Here is a 22,551-nt window from a genome sequence, read left to right on the forward strand (position 1 = left end):
GCATGACTTTTAATTAATGACTGTAGAAACCCTGTTTGCTGACCAAAATGTAGCTATAACTGGGCAAATAACTCACTAACTAGCAATGAATATCAAGACGTGCAGACGTGGATACACGCTGCCCTGGGCTTTGATCTCAAAAGTGCATCTCACAACCACAGGTGATTGAAAGACAGCTCGTGCCTGTCAATGCTATACAATAATTCTACTCCGATGCCCTCTGCATTTATTGGGAGAACAGTGCGCAACACATCACATCCGGAGGACACTTTGATCCAATTCTGATCTGAGTAATTGTTTGATATTGTGTTTTCCCCCCCATTCAGACAACTTAAATCGAACAAAAAACAAAGTTTTAAATGATAGGTAGGCATTGGTCTGAAGTAGAGGTTGACCAATTAATCGGCATGGCCGATTAACTAGGGCCGATTTCAAGTTTTCATAACCATCGGTATTTGGCATTTTTGGAAGCCAATTATGTCCGATTACATTGCATTCCACGAGGGTATGCAAGGCTACTCTATCTGAGCGGTGGTAGGCAGCAGCAAGCTCGTAAGCATTCATTCAAACTTTACTGCGTTTGCCAGCAGCTCTTATCAATGCTTGATCACAGCGCTGTTTATGACTTCAAGCCAATCAACTCCTGAGACTAAAGTGCCTATTAGAACCTCCAATAGTCAAAGGTATATGAAATACAAATGGTATAGAGAGAAATATTCAACGCGTCATAATTCCTATAATAACTGCAACCTAAAACTTCTTTACTGAGAATATTGAAGAACTGGGAATATTGAACCACCAGCTTTCATATGTTCTGAGTAAGGAACTTAAACGTTAGCTTCTTAACATGGCACATATTACACTTTTACTTTCTTCTCCAACACTGTGTTTTTGCATTATTTAAACCAAATTGAGCATGTTTCATAATTTATTTGAGACTAAATATATTTTATTTATGTATTATATTAAGTTAAAATAAAAAAAAGTGTTCATTGTTCATTCAGTATTGTTGTAATTTTCATTATTTCATATTTATATATAAATCGTCCAATTAATCGTATCGGCTTTTTTTGGTCCTCCAATAATCGGTATCGAAAAATCATAATCGGCCGACCTCTGGTCTGAAGCCAAAAAGGAAAGGAAATTCACATGAGCACCACAATGCCTACTCCACAGTAGCTACAGTGCTTTGCGAAAGTATTCGGCCCCCTTGAACTTTGCGACCTTTTGCCACATTTCAGGCTTCAAACATAAAGATATAAAACTGTATTTTTTTGTGAAGAATCAACAACAAGTGGGACACAATCATGAAGTGGAACGACATTTATTGGATATTTCAAACTTTTTTAACAAATCAAAAACTGAAAAATTGGCCGTGCAAAATTATTCAGCCCCTTTACTTTCAGTGCATCAAACTCTCTCCAGAAGTTCAGTGAGGATCTCTGAATGATCCAATGTTGACCTAAATGACTAATGATGATAAATACAATCCACCTGTGTGTAATCAAGTCTCCATATAAATGCACCTGCACTGTGATAGTCTCAGAGGTCCGTCAAAAGTGCAGAGAGCATCATGAAGAACAAGGAACACACCAGGCAGGTCCGAGATACTGTTGTGAAGAAGTTTAAAGCCGGATTGGATACAAAAAGATTTCCCAAGCTTTAAACATCCCAAGGAGCACTGTGCAAGCGATAATATTGAAATGGAAGGAGTATCAGACCACTGCAAATCTACCAAGACCTGGCCGTCCCTCTAAACTTTCAGCTCATACAAGGAGAAGACTGATCAGAGATGCAGCCAAGAGGCCCATGATCACTCTGGATGAACGGCAAAGATCTACAGCTGAGGTGGGAGACTCTGTCCATAGGACAACAATCAGTCATATATTGCACAAATCTGGCCTTTATGGAAGAATGGCAAGAAGAAAGCCATTTCTTAAAGATATCCATAAAAAGTGTCGTTTAAAGTTTGCCACAAGCCACCTGGGAGACACACCAAACATGTGGAAGAAGGTGCTCTGGTCAGATGAAACCAAAATTGAACTTTTTGGCAATAATGCAAAACGTTATGTTTGGCGTAAAAGCAACACAGCTGAACACACCATCCCCACTGTCAAACATGGTGGTGGCAGCATCATGGTTTGGGCCTGCTTTTCTTCAGCAGGGACAGGGAAGATGGTTAAAATTGATGGGAAGATGGATGGAGCCAAATACAGGACCATTCTGGAAGAAAACCTGATGGAGTCTGCAAAAGACCTGAGACTGGGATGGAGATTTGTCTTCCAACAAGACAATGATCCAAAACATAAAGCAAAATCTACAATGGAATGGTTCAAAAATAAACATATCCAGGTGTTAGAATGGCCAAGTCAAAGTCCAGACCTGAATCCAATCGAGAATCTGTGGAATGAACTGAAAACTGCTGTTCACAAATGCTCTCCATCCAACCTCACTGAGCTCGAGCTGTTTTGCAAGGAGGAATGGGAAAAAATGTCAGTCTCTCGATGTGCAAAACTGATAGAGACATACCCCAAGCGACTTACAGCTGTAATCGCAGCAAAAGGTATTAACTTAAGGGGGCTGAATAATTTTGCACGGCCAATTTTTCAGTTTTTGATTTGTTAAAAAAGTTTGAAATATCCAATAAATGTCGTTCCACTTCATGATTGTGTCCCACTTGTTGTTGATTTTTCACAAAAAAATAAAGTTTTATATCTTTATGTTTGAAGCCTGAAATGTGTCAAAAGGTCGCAAAGTTCAAGGGGGCCGAATACTTTCGCAAGGCACTGTATTTGGATTTGTTTAACACTTTTTTTGGTTACTACATGATTCCATGTGTGTTATTTCATAGTTTTGATGTCTTCACTATTATTCTACAAAGTAGAAAACAGTAAAAAAAAAAATAAGAAAAACCTTTGAATGTTCTAAAACTTTTGACCGGTTGTGTATATATTTGGGAGACCACTACCGCACGGTGGGAGACTACTACCGCACGGTGGGAGACTACTACCGCACGGTGGGAGACCACTCCCGCACGGTGGGAGACCACTACCGCACGGTGGGAGACCACTACCGCACGGTGGGGACCACTACCGCACGGTGGGAGACCACTACCGCACGGTGGGAGACCACTACCGCACGGTGGGAGACCACTCCCGCACGGTGGGAGACCACTACCGCACGGTGGGAGACCACTACCGCACGGTGGGAGACCACTACCGCACGGTGGGAGACCACTACGGCACGGTGGGAGACCACTACCGCACGGTGGGGGACCACTACCGCACGGTGGGGGACCACTACCGCACGGTGGGAGACCACTACCGCATGGTGGGAGACTACTACCGCACGGTGGGAGACCACTACCGCACGGTGGGAGACCACTACCGCACGGTGGGAGACCACTACCGCACGGTGGGGGACCACTACCGCACCTTGGGGGACCACTACCGCACGGTGGGAGACCACTACCGCACGGTGGGAGACCACTACCGCACGGTGGGAGACTACTACCGCACGGTGGGAGACTACTACCGCACGGTGGGAGACTACTACCGCACGGTGGGAGACCACTACCGCATGGTGAAAGACCTTGAGTTTTTAATTTCACCACAGGATACACCAATAAGAGTATCTCACAGACACATACCTCTGAGTTTTCCCAAGATTCCTCCGGACGAGGTCTGTTCCAGTTTTACCTCGCATCCATCTGTAACAACAGTGAAAGATACGCTTGAATATCATCAATCCAAAATGGTGGGTTTTTGTTGTGTCTGTTCTGTTTGTTACTGTTCATTGTTGTGTGTGAAAAAAAATAAATCTATAAAAATGTTCATCATAAAAAAAACATTTAGAAATTCTGTTTTATCCCACAAGCAACACTGCAGCCATAGATATAGAATCCATAGAATGGGCCTCCCCATTCAAGTCAATGACGGCATAACGAGTTTACCAGTCAAATTGCCAGGCTTAGAGGTTCCAAGCCCCTACTATACATTCCATTTGCAAGGCTGCAGCCATGTTGCTTCAAATCCCCTCCTACCTCCATACATCCTGTTCTTCCTGTAGCGGATCAAGACCCCTATGGAGATGACCACCACTAAGGGGATGAGCAGCAGGGTGGTGATAACTGCCGGAGACACGCCCTGAGCACTCTGTTTGGCTAGAGTCGTCTCCTTATCATCCTCTTGTTGTTGCGGTTTTTGGGACTGTTCCTGGACAAGCTCAGCAGTCTTCTGTTGAGTCACTACAGGTATCTGCACCTTGGCCACCGCTACCTCTCCCCTTTGCTGGGGCTTCAGGCGGGTTTGGATTATAGTCTCTGTTTCTAAGAGAGAAGGGGATTTGAATGGAAATGGTGAGTGAGTGTGTCCATTCACAGGTGAACAAAAAGGTAGTTACAGAAAATGGCAAAGATGACTTTCTATCGACTGTTTTAATAAAACCACAATCTTTCTGTAAAAGCAAGGCGTAAATCGCTAACAAAAGCGTAAACACCAAACATGTTCACGTGCAAATTGCTCCTGGTTTGTATTACATACCTGTAGTGCTCATGGAATGACATTAGGATAAGTTATGTTTGTAAATCAAGAGATGTATTCCATTAATTGAAATTACTGGAAATCGTACAGTGTGGCTTTAACTTCTTTGGGAAAGGGGGCAGCATTTTCACTTTTGGATGAAAAGCGTGCCCAGAGTAAACTGCCTCCTACTTAGTCCCAGATGCAAATATATGTATATTATTATTAGTATTGGATAGAAAACACTCTGAGGTTTCTAAAACTGTTTGAATGATGTCTGTCAGTAAAACATAACTCATATGGAAGGCAAAAACCTGAGAAAAAATCCAAACAGGAAGTGGGAAATCTGAGGTTTGTAATTTTGAACTCAGCCCCTATCGAATACACAGTGGGATATGGGTCACTTTGCACTTCCTAAGGCTTCCACTAGATGTCAACCGTCTTTAGAACGTTGTTTCAGGCATCTACTGTGAATGGGGGGCCAAATGAGAGGGGATTGAGTCAGAGGTCTGGCAGCAGCCTCGATCTCAGTCACGCGCATTCACATGAGGTGGCTCTCGTTCCTTTGCTTTTCTACAGACAATGGAATTCTCCGGTTGGAACATTATTGAACATTTATGATAAAAACATCCTAAAGATTGATTCTATACTTAGTTTGACAAGTTTCTACGACCTGTAATATAACTTTTTGAACTTTAATCCGACGTTCGGCTGGACCTGAACGCGCATTTGAATTTGTTTACCAAACGCCCTAACAAAAGAAGCTATTTGGACATAAATTATGAACTTTATCGAACAAATCAAACATTTATTGTGGAACTGGGATTCCTGGGAGTGCATTCTGATGAAGATCATCAAAGGTAAGTGAATATTTATAATGCTATTTCTGACTAATGTTGACTACACAATATGGCAGATATCTTTTTGGCTGCTTTGTTGTCTGAATGCTGTACTCAGATTATTGCATGGTTTGCTTTTTCTGTAAAGTTTTTTGAAATCTGGCACAGCGGTTGCATTAAGGAGAAGTGTATCTAAAGTTCCATGCATAACACTTGAATTTTCATCTAGATTTATAATGAGTATTTCTGTGAATTGATGTGGCTCTCTGCAAAAATCAATACATATTTTAGAACTACTGAACGTAATGCGGCAATTTAAAATTAGATTTTTGGATATAAATATGCATTTTATCGAACAAAACATACATGTATTGTGTAACATGAAGTCCTATGAGTGTCATCTGATGAAGATCATCAAAGGTTAGTGATTCATTTTTATCTCTATTTGTGCTTTTTCCTCTCTTTGGCTGGAAAAATGGCTGGGTTTTTCTGTGACTTGGTGGTGACCTAACATAATCGGTTGTGGAGCTTTCGCTGTAAAGCATTTTAGAAATCAGACACTGTGGCTGGATTAACGAGAATTATATCTTTAAAATGGTGCCTAATACTTGTACGTTTGAGAAATTAGATTTATGAGATTTCTGTTAATTTGTATTTGGCACCCTGCAATTTCATTGGCTGTTGGCTAGGGGTTCCGCTAGCGGAATGGGGTTCCGCTAGCGGAATGGGGTTCCGCAGTCCTAGACAGGTTAAAGGGGCAATTTGCTTACCAAACAATAACAAAGCGGTCACCCAGCCAGAGAAACTAAACCATTCTGAAAGGTATAGAGAGTTATGGATGCAAGGACTTACCATCCATGAAAAATTATAGTTTTAAACAACTTTAGAGACTATACAGTGTTTGTTTACATTTACATTGTTTAAAAAACAATGACGTATTTTTTTTTTGTATATTTTGGGTTCTGATGGGGCACGACAGTTGAACTAAGCTCATGAGGCATTCATGTTAATTATTCTTCAAGAATCAATGGGTGCATGTTATTAATAAGTCAAACACATTTAAAATTACTACCTTCTGAGTGGGGGAAATGCAGATTTTGTATATCTTTCTGTTCGACAACTTCAATATGGGGCGGCAGGGTAGCCTAGTGGTTAGAGCGTAGGCCTAGTAACTGGAAGGTTGCAAGTTCACACACTCGAGCTGTCAAGGTACAAATCTGTCGTTCTGCCCCTGAACAGGCAGTTAACCCACTGTTCCTAGGTCGTCATTGAAAATAAGAATTTGTTCTTAACTGACTTGCCTAGTTAAATAAAGGTAAAAAAATATATATATGTTTGACACATACTCCTAACGCCAAGCACTGCGCTCATTTTTACCACAGAACCTCAAAATGATGGAAAATACATTCTCTAAATGCTCAAGCTTCTTTCAGAGAGGTTTATAGTATATAAAGTTTCAAACATACAATAGGTCTACACGCTGCTTCATTTCCTCAAATGAAATTAAGTATTACAATCTTTCAGTAGAAAAGAGCAGAAGTCTCAGGAGAATGTCAGCCTTTAGCTTCGCAATCAATGTGTAATAGGTTATCAGACTAGAGCTGCTGTTCATAAAATGTACAGTAAAGACAATTTGACTTCAAGCCACGCCAATCACTATTGTGAAGCAAATATCCACTCATTTACAATGTAAAACATTTAAAGTCAATCAAAAATCCCTACAGTTTAAGTAAAGAGAATGTGGACCTCAAACAAACAAGTAAAACTTTCAGCTCGCAATAAGATTGAAGAGAAAGAGCAGCCTACCTTCGATTTCTTGTACTTCAATTCCACCTTTCTTAACAGAGCGATGTTCAGCTTCTAAAGAGGGTGAGAGAGACAGTGGTGTCAAGGACTGATGTGACTGAGTGATTCATTCACTGCAATCGTGACTCAGTTGCTATTAAATAAAGAATAAATCCAAACGGATTGTACAGTTGTGCTTACTCGTGTTCTCTTATGGTGTATTTAGCGGTTTCATAACAATGATCGAATGTCCATCTCATAAAGGCATTGCACCAATGGTGTAGATTACATACAATTATGAACACTGCCTCTATACAGTACAATGTGCTGACCTTTTCAACAAACACAATTTTTTGCTGGTGCAAAATCAACTGCTTCTCATTAGTAATGTGTGAAGTGCAATGCTTTCAATTTGATTGCAATTGCTTTTCACTTGGGTTCTGTTCATTTGCATTTAAATGTACAAAACTCTAATTGTTCTATGCATTTTGTGTTGTTAACGGATAACTGAATCAGTGAGTCACCTACACTTGAACAGGGATTAAACCATTCAAGGGGATTAACTGTGCATTCGCTCGGTTTGAATTGGCGTGCCAAAGGCATTTTTTGAAGGACATCCAGCAATTTATAGTCCCTTTACATCAGAAACATTACATAAGGTGGCGGTGCAGTGGCCTAGAGCGTTAGTCAATCATTTTGCAGTTCGCCACTGATTCGCTACATGCTGGAGAATTTTCTTTCAAGAACATAAAAAACATGGCTCTCTGAGTTTACAGCCAACATTACAGAATTCATACATTGTTTATAAAACATGTTATCTGGAGCAATGTGTGAAAGAGGGATCCATTTTGACATGATGTTCATTTCATTTGACCTTTATTTAAGCAGGGAGACCAGTCTCTTTTGCAGATGAGGCTGCATACAGTACACATCAAATAACAATGCCATTATACATACAGTATCTACAGTGGGGCAAAAAAGTATTTAGTCAGCCACCAATTGTGCAAGTTCTCCCACTTAAAAAGATGAGACAGGCCTGTAATTTTCATCATAGGTACACTTCAACTATGACAGACAAAATGAGAGAAAAAATGCAGAAAATCACATTGTAGGATTTTTTATGAATTTATTTGCAAATGATGGTGAAAAATAAGTATTTGGTCAATAACAAAAGTTTCTCAATACTTTGTTATATACCCTTTGTTGGCAATGACAGGTCAAACGTTTTCTGTAAGTCGTCACAAGGTTTTCACACACTGTTGCTGGTATTTTGGCCCATTCCTCCATGCAGATCTCCTCTAGGGCAGTGATGATTTGGGGCTGTTGCTGGACAACACGGACTTGCACCAGTCGCTCCTGCAGCAAAGCACCCCCACAACATGATGCTGCCGTCCCCGTGCTTCACGGTTGGGATGGTGTTCTTCAGCTTGCAAGCCTCCCCCTTTTTCCTCCAAACATAACGATGGTCTTTATGGCCAAATATATCTATTTTTGTTTCATCAGACCAAAGGATATTTCTCGAAAAAGTACGTTCTTTGTCCCCATTTGCAGTTGCAAACCATAGTCTGGCTTTTTTATGGTGGTTTTGGAGCAGTGGCTTCTTCCTTGCTGAGCGGCCTTTCAGATTATGTAAATATAGCACTAGTTTTACTGTGGATATAGATACTTTTGTACCTGTTTCCTCCAGCATCTTCACAAGGTCCTTTGCTGTTGTTCGAGGATTGATTTGCACTTTTTACACCAAATTACGTTCATCTCTAGGAGACAGAACGTGTCTCCTTCCTGAGCGGTATGATGGCTGCATGGTCCCACAGTGTTTATACTTGTGTACTATTGTTTGTACAGATGTACGTGGTACCTTCAGGCGTTTGGAAATTGCTCCCAAGAATGAACCAGACTTGTGGAGGTCTACAATTTTTTTTCTGAGGTCTTGGCTGATATCTTATGATTTTCCCATGATGTCCAGCAAAGAGGCACTGAGTTTGAAGGTAGGCCTTGAAATACATCCACAGGTACACCTCCAAATGACTCAAATGATGTCAATTCGCCTATCGGAAGCTTTTAAGCCATGACATCATTTTCTGGAATTTTCCAAGCTGTTTAAAGACACAGTCAACTTAGTGTATGTAAACTTCTGACCCACTGGAATTGTGATACAGTTAATTATAAGTGAAATTATCTGTCTGTAAACAATTGTTGGAAAAATTACTTGTGTCATGCACAAAGTAGATGTCCTGACCGACTTGCCAAAACTATAGTTTGTTAACCAAAAATGTGTGCAATGGTTGAAAAACTAGTTTAATGACTCCAACCTAAGTGTATGTAAACTTCCGACTTCAACTGTATTTACACATCCATTACACTATACATTTCTATATAGACATCAAATCACGCTATACATAGCATGTCTAAACGCACCAAAAAAAGAAACGTCCTCTCACTGTCAACCGCGTTTATTTCAGCAAACTTAACATGTGTAAATATTTGTATGAACATAACAAGATTCAACAACTGAGACATAAACAGACATCAGACTAAGAGAAATTGAATAATGTGTCCCTGAACAAAGGGGTGGGGTCAAAATCAAAAGTAACAGTCAGTATCTGGTGTGGCCACCAGCTGCAATAAGTACTGCAGTGCATCTCCTCCTAACGGACTGCATCAGATTTGCCCGTTCTTGCTGTGAGATGTTACCCCACTCTTCCACCAAGGCACCTGCAAGTTCCCGGACATTTCTGGGGGGAATGGCCCTAGCCCTCACCCTCTGATCCAACAGGTCCAAGACGTGCTCAATGGGAATGAGTTCGCTGGCCATGGCAGAACACTGACATTCCTGTCTTGCAGGAAATCACGCACAGAATGAGGAGTATGGCTGGTGGCATTGTCATGCTGGAGGGTCATGTCAGGATGAGCCTGCAGGAAGGGAACCACATGAGGGAGGAGGATGTCTTCCCTGTAACGCACAGTGTTGAGATTGCCTGCAATGACAACAAGCTCAGTCCGATGATGCTGTGACACACCGCCCCAGACCATGACCTCCAAATCGATCCCGCTCCAGAGTACAGGCTTCGGTGTAACGCTCATTCCTTCGACTATAGACGCAAATTCGACCATCACCCATGGTGAGACAAAACCGCGACTCGTCAGTGAAGAGCACTTTTTGCCAGCCCTGTCTCATCCAGCAACGGTGGGTTTGTGCTCATAGGCAACGTTGTTGCCGGTGATGTCTGGTGAGGACCTGCCTTACAACCGGCCTACAAGCTCTCAGTCCAGCCTCTCTCAGCCTATTGCGGACAGTCGGATCACTGATGGAGGGATTGTTCCTTCCTGGTGTAACTCGGCAGTTGTTGTTGCCATCCTGTACCTGTACCTGTCCCACAGGTGTGATGTTCGGGTGTACCAATCCTGTGCAGGTGTTGTTACACATGGTCTGCCACTGTGAGGACAGGTCTCCCTGTAGTGCTGTCTTAGGCATCTCACAGTTCGGACGTTGCAATTTATTGCCCTGGCCACATCTGCAGACCTCATGCCTCCTTGCAGTATGCCTAAGGCACGTTCACGGAGATGAGCAGGGATCGTGGGCATCTTTCTTTTGGTGTTTTCCAGAGTCAGTAGAAAGGCCTCTTTAGTGTCCTAAGTTTTCATAACTGTGACCTTAATTGCCTACCGCCTGTAAGCTGTTAGTGTGTTAACGACCGTTCCACAGGTGCATGTTCATTAATTGTTTATGGTTCATTGAACAAGCATGGGAAACTGTGTTTAAACCGTTTACAATGAAGATCTGTGAAGTTGTTTACGAATTATCTTTGAAAGACAGGGTCCTGAAAAAGGGACATTTCTTTTTTTGCTGAGTTTATATCCACATCAATTACACTATACATATCTATATCCACATCAATTATACTATACATATCTATATCCACATCAATTATACTATACATATCTATATACACATTAATTACACTATACATATCTATATCCACATCAATTACACTATGCATATCTATTTACACATCAATTACACTATACATATCTATATACACATTAATTACACTATACATATCTATATACACATTAATTACACTATACATATCTATATACATATCAATTACACTATACATATCTATATCCACATTAATTACACTATACATATCTATATCCACATCAATTACACTATACATATCTATATCCACATCAATTACACTATACATATCTATATCCACATCAATTACACTATACATATCTATATACACATCAATTACACTATACATATCTATATACACATCAATTACACTATACATATCTATATTCACATCAATTACAGTATACATATCTATATCCACATCAATTACACTATACATATCTATATACACTTCAATTACACTATACATATCTATATCCACATCAATTACACTATACATATCTATATACACATCAATTACACTATACATATCTATATCCACATCAATTACAGTATACATATCTATATCCACATCAATTACACTATACATATCTATATACACTTCAATTACACTATACATATCAATATCCACATCAATTACACTATACATATCTATATCCACATCAATTACACTATACATATCTATATACACATCAATTACACTATACATATCTATATCCACATCAATTACACTATACATATCTATATCCACATCAATTACACTATACATATCTATATCCACATCAATTACACTATACATAGCATATCAATATCCACATCAATTACACTATACATATCTATATCCACATCAATTACACTATACATATCTATATACACATCAATTACACTATACATATCTATATCCACATCAATTACACTATACATATCTATATCCACATCAATTACACTATACATATCTATATCCACATCAATTACACTATACATATCTATATCCACATCAATTACACTATACATATCTATATCCACATCAATTACACTATACATATCTATATCCACATCAATTACACTATACATAGCATATCAATATCCACATCAATTACACTATACATATCTATATCCACATTAATTACACTATACATATCTATATCCACATCAATTACACTATACATATCTATATACACATCAATTACACCATGCAACTACACCAAACACAATCATACAAAGTACAAATATATCTGAACTGTATTGACACAAAGCAATAATAGCAAAAATATTTCACATTTTGTCAATAGAAAATGTTTGGTTTATCAATTGATGTGGTAACACTACACTGAGTTTACAAAGTATTAAGAACACCTGCTCTTTCCATGACAGATTGACCAGATGAAAGCCATGATTCCTTATTGATGTCACTTGTTAGTGCGGAGCAATTAACCGACATTAATTGACTGACGTCGGTTCAATTATTTGAATTCCATTTCCTTCTTTTTTTTCCCTGTGAACTCGATGCTCAGTTTCTGTAGAGATCAATCATATCAAACCTGAACTGTGTGATGTGGTAGGGAGTCGTAGTTTCCAACAGGCCAATATTCTACATAGGTTTGCGCAGAAAAAGTGCTGATTCACTGTAATGACCGTAATCCATTAGGCGCCAGCTTGTCATGTCTGTGTGGAGCAGACACGGAGATCTCGTTGACAGAGAGAAGAGAGAACACGCGAGAGGGATAGAAAGCAGTTACTTCGTGAAGTATCTCTACCTGAAAATACATGACCTAGGTGATTGATAGTTGGTATTCAGCAGTTATAATAGTATGCCTTATTTACTTTGAAGAACTATTAAAATAGTGATTTTGTCAGACAGCGTAGGCAGCAGTTCTATAGAGATGAGATGATGACTTGGAATAAAATAATAAAGTCATCAAATAAAACAAATGTAATATACACAACAACTGAAATATTTTAATAAAGTAAAGTAATGTGAATAAATGATGGTTAATAAGTGATAAGCAGTAATGGACAGTCACTACCATCATGGGACTTTTATTCATTGTTTTATTCTGTGTTGTTACAGAACTCAACCCACATAAATGCATTGTGCATTTAATGTTTAAAAAAAATATTTGAAACCAAAATGAAAAACCGTGATTAAAAAAAAATTTACGAACCGAAACCGAACTGACCTCAAAAACCACTAACCGCTCAGCACTTCCACTTGCCATCATCTTATTGATGTCAGTCTAGATGAAGGGGAGGAGACAGGTTAAAGAATCATTTTTAAGCCTTGAGACATGAAGTGTGTATGTGTGCCATTAGTTTCATGTTTTGTGTGGACCCCAGGAAGAGTAGCTGCTGCTTTTGCAACAGCTAATGGGGATCCTAATTAAATACCAAATACCAATAGCAATACCATTCAGAGGGTGAATGGGCAAGACAAAAGATTTAAGTGCCTTTGAACGGGGTATGGTAGTAGGTGCCAGGGGCGCTGGTTTGTGTCAAGAACTGCAACGCCGCTGGGTTTTTCACACCCAACAGTTTCCTGTGTGTGTCAAGAACGGTCCACCACCCAAAGGACATCCAGCCAACTTGACACAACTGTGGGAAGCTTTGGGGTCAACATGGGCCAGTATCCCTTTGGAAAGCTTTCAACGCCTTGTAGAGTCAATGCCCCGACGTATTGACGATTGCTGAGAGCAGAAACTAGGGTGCATCTCAATATTAGGAAAAGGTAGTTTCATAAATAAAATACTAATTTGTAGCTCCATAACTGATGAGTCAAATTGGATATAACCAATTTAATGTCACTCCAATAGTCCACTAATTCATGCCTGAAATCCCTTAATGCATTTTGAATGATAGGGCAAGATTTAGATTTCTGCCTAAATAGATACACCCAAACATAATTATTTTTCATGAGATGGACATAAACAATAACTAGTAATGTTGCATAGTTTTAAAAAGGTCTGAAACTCCCCTTGCTGGTAAAAATAATTATAAATTGCTGAGGTGTACTCACGTTTGAGGGCACAAGCTCAAGTTCATAGTGGTTTAATATTTCCAGTTCTTCAATATTCCCAGTAAAGAAATATTAGGTTGCAGTTATTATAGGAATTATGACGCGTCGACTATTTCTCTCTATACCATTTGTATTTCATATACCTTTGACTATTGGAGGTTCTAATAGGCACTTTAGTCTCAGGAGTTGATAGGCTTGAAGTCATAAACAGCGCTGTGATCAAGCATTGCTAAGAGATGCTGGCAAACGCAGTAAAGTTTTAATGAATGCTTACGATCCTGCTGCCGCCTACCACCGCTCAGTCAGACTGCTCTTTCAAATAAACACAGAAATACGAGCCTTTGGTCATTAATATGGTCAAATCCGGAAACTATAATTTGTAAAACATTTATTCTTTCAGTGAAATACGGAACTGTTCTGTATTTTATCTAACAGGTGGCAACCATGAGTCTAAATATTCCTGTTACATTGCACAACATTCAATGTTATGTAATAATTATGTAAAATTCTGGCAAACTAGTTTGCAAGGAGCCCGGCGGCCCAAACTGTGGCATATACCCTGACTCTGCGTGCAATGAACGCAAGAGAAGTGACATGATTTCCCTCGTTAATATTGCCTGCTAACATGAATTTATTTTAACTAAATATGCACGTTTAAACAATATATACTTCTGTGTATTGATTTTAAGAATGGCAAAAGATGTTAATGGTGAGGTACATTCGTGCAATGACTGCTTTTTTCACGAATGCGCCTTTGTTAAATTATCACCCGTTTGGCGAAGTAGGCTGTGATTCGATGATAAATTAACAGGCTATTTAACCTAGTAATATCATCAACTATGTGTAGTTAACTGGTGATTATGTGAAGATTGATTGTTTTTTATAAGATAAGTTTAATGCTAGCTAGCAACTTTCCTTGGCTCCTTGCTGCACTTGCGTAACAGGTGGTCAGCCTGGCATCCAAAATGCCAAATATCGATTGTTATGAAAACTTGAAATTGGCCCTGCCGATTAATCGGTCGACCTCTTGTACAAATATTATGAAAATATGAAAAATCATGTGTTTATTTTCCAATTCAACTAAAGTGGGGCAATATGGCTTGAAATTATTGAAATGTTTTCTAAATATAGTAATAATCAAATTATAAACAACTTGCTATAAGATTTCACATTTCTTATAACTGCAAAATAAATATGATCATACTTAGTGACTACAATATTGGCACATAAAATCACTTTCTCCTAAACGTCCCATTGAGCGGCGAAGAGACACCATTCAAGTGTTTGTTTAAATTCTAGGAAATTATTTAATATTTTTTTATGTTGAGACCTCTAAAACCTGGCTGAGAATATCACAGACAGATGAAACCAGTGCCTGGACTTGTTAGACTTGTTAGACAGTCACCGTTCAAATGCCGTCACCCAGGCTTGGCTGGATAGGCTAGAAAATGTGACACGTCATTCCCTATGCATATGTAGGTTCTGAAACCTGACACTTCAAGTCAGCTCCGCTGGGAGAGTGGAAGCAGAGAACAGACAGATGGGGCTTTCTGGCATTATGAGGCACGGACCGACCCTACGGCGTTCACACAGCGCTTTGGACACCAAAATGTCATTCGGAACGGGTCTGGGGGACTTAACATATGGGGGACTTAACATCTAAGAGGTCTAATTTCACAGTCGAAAGGTTAACCTAATTAAACATCCTGGATAATCTGGAATAGAAATATAAAATTAAAATACTTTGGTTAAAGTTGACTTACTGTCAGAGGAGAACTTTAGCACGGAGTCTGTGGCTGCATCTCCTACAAAGACACGCCCATCTTTGGTTACAACAATGTCGTGGGGCATTCCAAACTCCTGAAAACAGAGGGAAGACACACTGTAGTTCGTACAGCCATTCAAAAACAATAATCTTTAAATTATTCCGTACTTCACATTAATACAGTCTAGATTATGCAAGACTTAATACTCATTATGTCTTCAGTCTATGAGATGAAACTTAAAGTAATCAAAATGTAAACATATTGTTTTTTATTTATTTATTTAACAAGACAGTTAAGAACCAATTCGTATTTACAATGACGGCCTACTCCGGCTAAACCCTAACCTGGATAACGCTGGGCCAATTGTGCGCCGCCCTTTGGGACTCCCAATCACAGTCGGTTGTGATACAGCCTGGAATCGAACCAGGGTCAGTAGTGACGCCTCTAACACTGAGATGTAGCGCCTTAGACCGTTGCGCCACTCGGGAGCCCTTCAAGCCCTTCATAGATTCACTGATAAAGTAACAGTCAGATCTAAATCGGGATAAATCAAGGTTTCCAGTTATTAAACCAATAGGTTTACCTGTCCTCGTAGTTTACAATCCAAGATAGACGACAAACACAAACCCCACTCAACTTGGCACACAGAAACCAACCCCAAGAGACACGGCAGGAAGATCTTCATTTTATTGCCGTTTTAATGAAATTCCCTGCTGGCATCTGATTAGCTCAGAGGCACTAAATCAGGTAGTCATGCATCAGGGCTGGCCAGACAGGGATAGGAAGAATGATTAACTCTCCTGGAAGAAGATGACACAATCACTTTAAGTGGCTCAAGTAGTCAGAGACGAGGGTGTAGATCCATCTCACAATCAGTGGAGCCATTGTCAGACCATAGCTTTTAAAAGGAAAGTTCACCCAATTCACACATTTAACATTGGTTTACTTACCCTGTAAGCAGTCAATGGACAAAACCAGAACATGGATTGCTGTCTAACCATATCCATACACTGCTTACAGGAAACCAATATGCCATGTTGAAATTTGGATGGACAATTGCCTTTAAGTCTGATCCCAACGATCACGTGTAAACATTCTGCCAGTGACTCTAATGTTTCTAGGCAGAATCTCATTTGAGTTCCAGCAATAACAAAAAACTGCTGTTGATACCTAGTCAGTTGTACAACTGAATACCTTGTGTCTTCTACATTTAACCCAACCCCTCTGAATCAGAGAGGTGCAGGGAGCTGCCTTAAATCGACACCCACGTCTTCGGTGCCCAGGGAACAGTGGGTTAACTGCCTTGCTCAGGGGCAGAACGACAGATTTTTACCATGTCAGCTCAGGGAATCGATCCAGCAACCTTTCAGTTACTGGCCCAACACTCTAACCACTAGGCTACCTGCCGCCCTACTGTATTAGACAAATCACGTACCATCAATAGAGATCAATAACTATTTTCTTGGTTGCTCTAAGGCTCAATAGGCAGATACGATTTCAGATAATTCCAATGTTTGACTGGTGTGTGAAGTGCCTGATAGTAATTGAGGTAACATGAATAGCAATTAAGGTGATTGCTTGGTACAGAGCTCCCTCTGTGGTTCGTGTCCGGAGGGCCTCCTCAGTCAAGCAGGTTATCCCCATCAACATAAGGCCATAACTGTCCTTGTTGATCCAAGAATCTGTTGTACGAAACCAAAAGTAAAAGACGCAAATGGAAAGCATCGGAAAAAGAACGCATAGAACATATCTACCGCTTCTTAGACTTGCTTTCAATGAGAATGACAGATCTATAAACTTACATTTCTATGTGGATTTGGTCGGGTCGGGTCGCTGACATATTGCAGCTTTAAGCTTTATTGTTTTTGTCCAGGGTCGTTATCCTGAAGGTAGTGAAGACGTACTGTACTAGTGGCTATAACAAGCCTGTATAGAGTGCTCATTCGATACCCACGGGGGACCAGTAGGAAAACGTATAAACATTTATGCACTCCCTACTTACTGTAAGTCGCTCTGGATAAGAGCGTATTCTAAATGACTAAGATGCAAATGTTCACTGAAATACACTAGCTATTTAGCAACTACTCTACAAGCAACTAAATGTCGAGCAGCTTTGTTATGAAAAGCCAAAAGGGCCAAAATGGAGACATCATTAGACCAGAGAGACCACTCTTTATTTATTTACATATTAATGGTACATGCTGATTGAATCAGAAGGATGTTCAATACTGTTATTTATTGCTGCTCTGGTTTGTAGAAAAATGGTTGTTTGCAGCAGAGCCCTCCCTCCCATCCGTAACCAACCTGTGCGTTTTCTGGGCTGAAGTCATCCAGGATCTCCTTGGTTGAATAATTAATCACAAAGCCTTTGAGAGGGGCAGAGCGCCCGTACGCAGATTCCCCATTCACCGCGTAGATCAGACCACCTGGATACACAAACATTTGCATAAGGTGCGCGCACACACACACACACACACACACACACACACACACACACACACACACAGGTTAAGGGAACAGGCACATAAATATGGATTTTCCCCTTTGAAGACTTGCATTTACATGAGGCAGCGCGACGCAACATGAAAGTCGGCATCACAAAAACGTTTGTTACAAAGTGAAATGGTGCAATTAGCTGGCTCTAGGAAAGACCTTACAGTGTGCAGATGAAATTAAGTGGGTTTATTATGGGGATGTGGATGTATAATTTCTCTAAGACGTTGGTGTCTAATTTTCCTCAAATAAAACACACACTGGCAACCGATATAATGTGGATTGCTAGTGTGATGTATGGTTTTAATAATTTTACACCTGAATTATTCCCAGAAAATAAATCCCTGTGAATATGACATAGCCATAACCATAGAGATATAACACAGATTTGGTGTTTTATTTTATACCCATAACCAAAGTGCAGGAATGGGCAACTTTGATGGGGGGTCACACAAAATGAAAATTGTAAAAATAAATTAATTATTCTACACATTTTGCCATGGAGCGTAGAAGAAATGTTTACGTTTTAAAGCAAGTTTCCTGTAATTCTACACATTTTGCCATTGGACAGAAAGAAGATTTAGCAATTTTATAACTCATTTCATGCAATTCTAATAATTTTGCCCATAGGGTGAATAGAAATGTTTGCAGTTTTTTTTATATGATGTCTGAGTGAGACTGACGAACAAAATCAATGGCGGGACCCCCGGCCGGTAATTTGACCATGATAAGTTTAGATAGCTGGCTGCTAAACTAACTTAGCAATCTAAAATTGTTAGCTGACAAGGGCTAATTGAGTGACTGTCAGTGACTGACACAAGAGAAAAACTGCTGATGCACAACCACATTTTAAAATGGCACCTTCTGTATTCCTACTATTATAACTCTCAACAGTAAGTTGAAACCCCAAATGAGTTCCACCCCCAAAATAAATAAACAAATACATATATTTTTGTACTGTTTATTTTTGTGGAAATTGATCAAACGGTCTTCAAAAGATGGGGCGCAAGTTGCCCATCCCTGCCATAGAGATATAACACACAGAATTAGTGTTCTATTCTCTAACCATAACCATGGAGATAATAGGTGTTCTATTCTCTAACCATAACCATAGAGATAATAGGTGTTCTATTCTCTAACCATAACCATAGAGATAATAGGTGTTCTATTCTCTGACCATAACCAGAGATAATAGGCGTTCTATTCTCTGACCATAACCAGAGATAATAGGCGTTCTATTCTCTAACCATAACCATAGATAATAGGTGTTCTATTCTCTACCCATAACCATAGAGATAATAGGTGTTCTATTCTCTGACCATAACCATAGAGATAATAGGTGTTCTATTCTCTACCCATAACTATAGAGATAATAGGTGTTCTATTCTCTACCCATAGAGATAATAGGTGTTCTATTCTCTAACCATAACCATAGAGATAATAGGTGTTCTATTCTCTACCCATAACCAGAGAGATAATAGGTGTTCTATTCTCTAACCATAACCAGAGAGATAATAGGTGGTCTATTCTCTACCCATAACCATAGAGATAATAGGTGTTCTATTCTCTAACCATAACCATAGAGATAATAGGTGTTATATTCTCTACCCATAACCATAGAGATAATAGGTGTTATATTCTCTACCCATAACCATTTAGATCACATATGTCAGAGTCAAGGCCCGCGGGCCACATCCGGCCCGCAAGAAGGTTTTTTACGGCCCCTGGGATGATCTTGATTTATTATTAGAACCGGCCCGCAGCAAGCCGGCAGCCCGCAGATCTTTTACACGCACCAATACTACATTTCCCACAATGCAAAGGTGACGCACCGAGCAGTAGGCTGCTTCATTTCAATATTTATTGGCACAGCAGTCGTCAGCATCACAGTAAAATTAACTTTCAGATACCCATCAAAAATGGCAAAACGGAAGGTGGATACTGAGAACCGGGGGTTTCAAACAAGGTGGGAGTCGGAGTATATGTTCACGAAGGTAGCTGGAAAACCTGTGTGTCTTCTGTGTGGAGAAAGTGTGGCGGTACTGAAAGAGTATAATCTGAGACGACATTATGAAACGAAACACGCGGACAAAAACAAGAATATGGACATGGAACAAAGGCTACAAAAGGCAGAGGAATTAAAACGAGGCCTCAAATCTCGACAGGCTCTGTTCAAAAAAGCCAAATCACAAGGCCAGGCTGCTGTCAAGGCCAGTTTTATTTTGGCAGAAGAGATCGCTAAATCAGCCCGGCCATTTACGGAGGGGGATTTCATCAAAAACTGCATGATTAAAGTTTGTGACGAAGTTTGCCCAGAAAAAAGGCAACTCTTTTTAAATGTGAGTCTGAGCAGAAACACCATTGCCGAGAGAGTAGACCAGTTGTCCATCAATCTAAAAGAGCAGCTTGTGAAAAAGGGAAAAGATTTTATTGCATATTCCTTGGCTGTGGATGAGAGCACCGACATTTCTGACATTGCCCAGTTGTCAATTTTCATCCGCGGAGTGGACTCCAGCCTAAGCGTGACAGAGGAGTTTTTGGCTTTACGTCCTATGCATGGCACAACTACGGGGCATGATTTGTATGAAGAGGTGTCAAGATGTGTAAATGAGATGGAGCTGCCTTGGGAAAAACTCGTGGGTTTGACAACCGACGGAGCACCTGCGATGTGTGGACACAGGAGCGGACTGGTGGCGAAGATACGGGAAAAGATGCAAGAGGAAAACGCGACAGGTGAGCTGACAGCTTATCATTGTATCATACACCAGGAAGCGTTGTGCGGTAAAGCCTTGAAAATGGAGCATGTAATGAGCATCATCACGCGCACAGTTAACTTTATCAGAGCCAAAGGTTTGAATCACCGCCAGTTCAAGGCATTTCTGACGGAGTTAGAAACGGAGCATGGTGATTTGCCTTATCACACAGAGGTGCGATGGCTAAGCCAGGGAAAGGTGCTTCAAAGATGTTTCGAGCTTCGTGAGGAGATTTGTCTATTCTTGGACAGCAAAGGGAAAGACACAACACAACTCCGAGACGAAATGTTTCTGTGTGAAATGGCTTTTCTGTGTGACATTACGAGTCATCTGAATGCAATAAACTTGCAGCTGCAGGGTCGGGATCGTGTCATCTCTGATATGTACAGTACAGTGAAGGCATTTAAAACCAAACTGACTCTGTGGGAGACGCAGATGCGGAAAGAAAATTTGAGCCACTTTCCCAGCTGCCAGACCATGAAAGAGAAGCTCTCTACCAGTGCGTTCCCGAGCACACAGTTGGCTGATAAAATAGGTATGCTTACCACTGACTTTCGACGCCGATTTGCTGACTTTGAAGCACAAAAAAGCAGGTTGGAACTGCTCGGTAACCCATTTGCTGTTGACGTGGAAAGCTCACCACCAAACCTCCAAATGGAGTTGATTGACCTCCAATGCAATGATGCACTGAGGGAAAAATATGCGGCAGTGGGTGCTGCGGAGTTTGCCCGTTTCCTCCCCGGCACAATGCCCCAGCTGCGCATCCAGGCTGCTCAAACGTTGTCTATGTTTGGCAGCACATACCTGTGTGAACAACTGTTTTCTTTGATGAACCTGAACAAAACATCACACAGAAGTCGACTTACTGCTGAACACCTCCACTCAATTCTGAGGATTTCTTCAGCTCAGAGCCTTACCCCGAACATTGATGAACTTGTGGAAAAGATGGGACACCACCAAGTATCACCCTCAACCTCAAACAAGTGAACATTACTGTGCAATCACATATTTAGAGTTTTTACTCAGTTCAAGTTTAAAAGTTAAAATTTAATATTTGTTTTCACTGCATGTTACTTCTCCTTAAACAAAGTGTTGTTTTTGATTAATAGATTTTTGCACTTTATTTTTTTGTATTTCAATCCAATTATATTTTAAAAATATTTCAGTTGAGTGGATGATAGAAAATTGCTATTATTGTTTTTTCTTTGAAGTAAATTTAGCCCACTTTTGCTAAAATAGAAAATATAGTCTACTGATGGTGCCTTGAATACCGGTTTCTTTCATTTAATGTTCATGTTATGGGGATATTTATATAAAGGAAATTTGTCTTTTGTGTCTGTTGAAAATTAAAGATTACTGACAGAGCCATAAGAAAATATTGCTTTATTTATCTGATCATATTGTAATATATTTGTTAGGTTTTCAGTAGGTTCAATTAGGTTCACTAGACTATATGCGTC

General features: G+C 40.0%; 1 protein-coding gene across 6 annotated transcripts in view; it reads right to left on the reverse strand.

The window, feature by feature from the left end:
• Positions 1–22,551, reverse strand: part of LOC139408310 (peptidylglycine alpha-amidating monooxygenase) — a 138,684-nt gene that overhangs the window by 5,084 nt on the left and 111,049 nt on the right. For 5 of the 6 annotated variants that reach the window (XR_011634274.1, XM_071152035.1, XM_071152036.1 and 2 more), the window contains 5 exons: positions 18,150–18,271; positions 15,843–15,939; positions 7,166–7,219; positions 4,043–4,327; positions 3,650–3,709 (listed from right to left, as the gene is read on the reverse strand). Coding sequence is in view for 5 of the 6 variants with exons in the window: in XM_071152035.1 (XP_071008136.1) it covers positions 3,650–3,709; positions 4,043–4,327; positions 7,166–7,219; positions 15,843–15,939; positions 18,150–18,271 (618 nt within the window). In the remaining variant the exon portion in view is untranslated. The remainder of the gene's footprint in view (positions 1–3,649; positions 3,710–4,042; positions 4,328–7,165; positions 7,220–15,842; positions 15,940–18,149; positions 18,272–22,551) is intronic. The other variant, XM_071152037.1, reaches the window with a different exon arrangement.

This window comes from Oncorhynchus clarkii, chromosome 5 (genome assembly GCF_045791955.1).
Source record: "Oncorhynchus clarkii lewisi isolate Uvic-CL-2024 chromosome 5, UVic_Ocla_1.0, whole genome shotgun sequence".
NCBI lineage: Eukaryota > Metazoa > Chordata > Actinopteri > Salmoniformes > Salmonidae > Oncorhynchus > Oncorhynchus clarkii.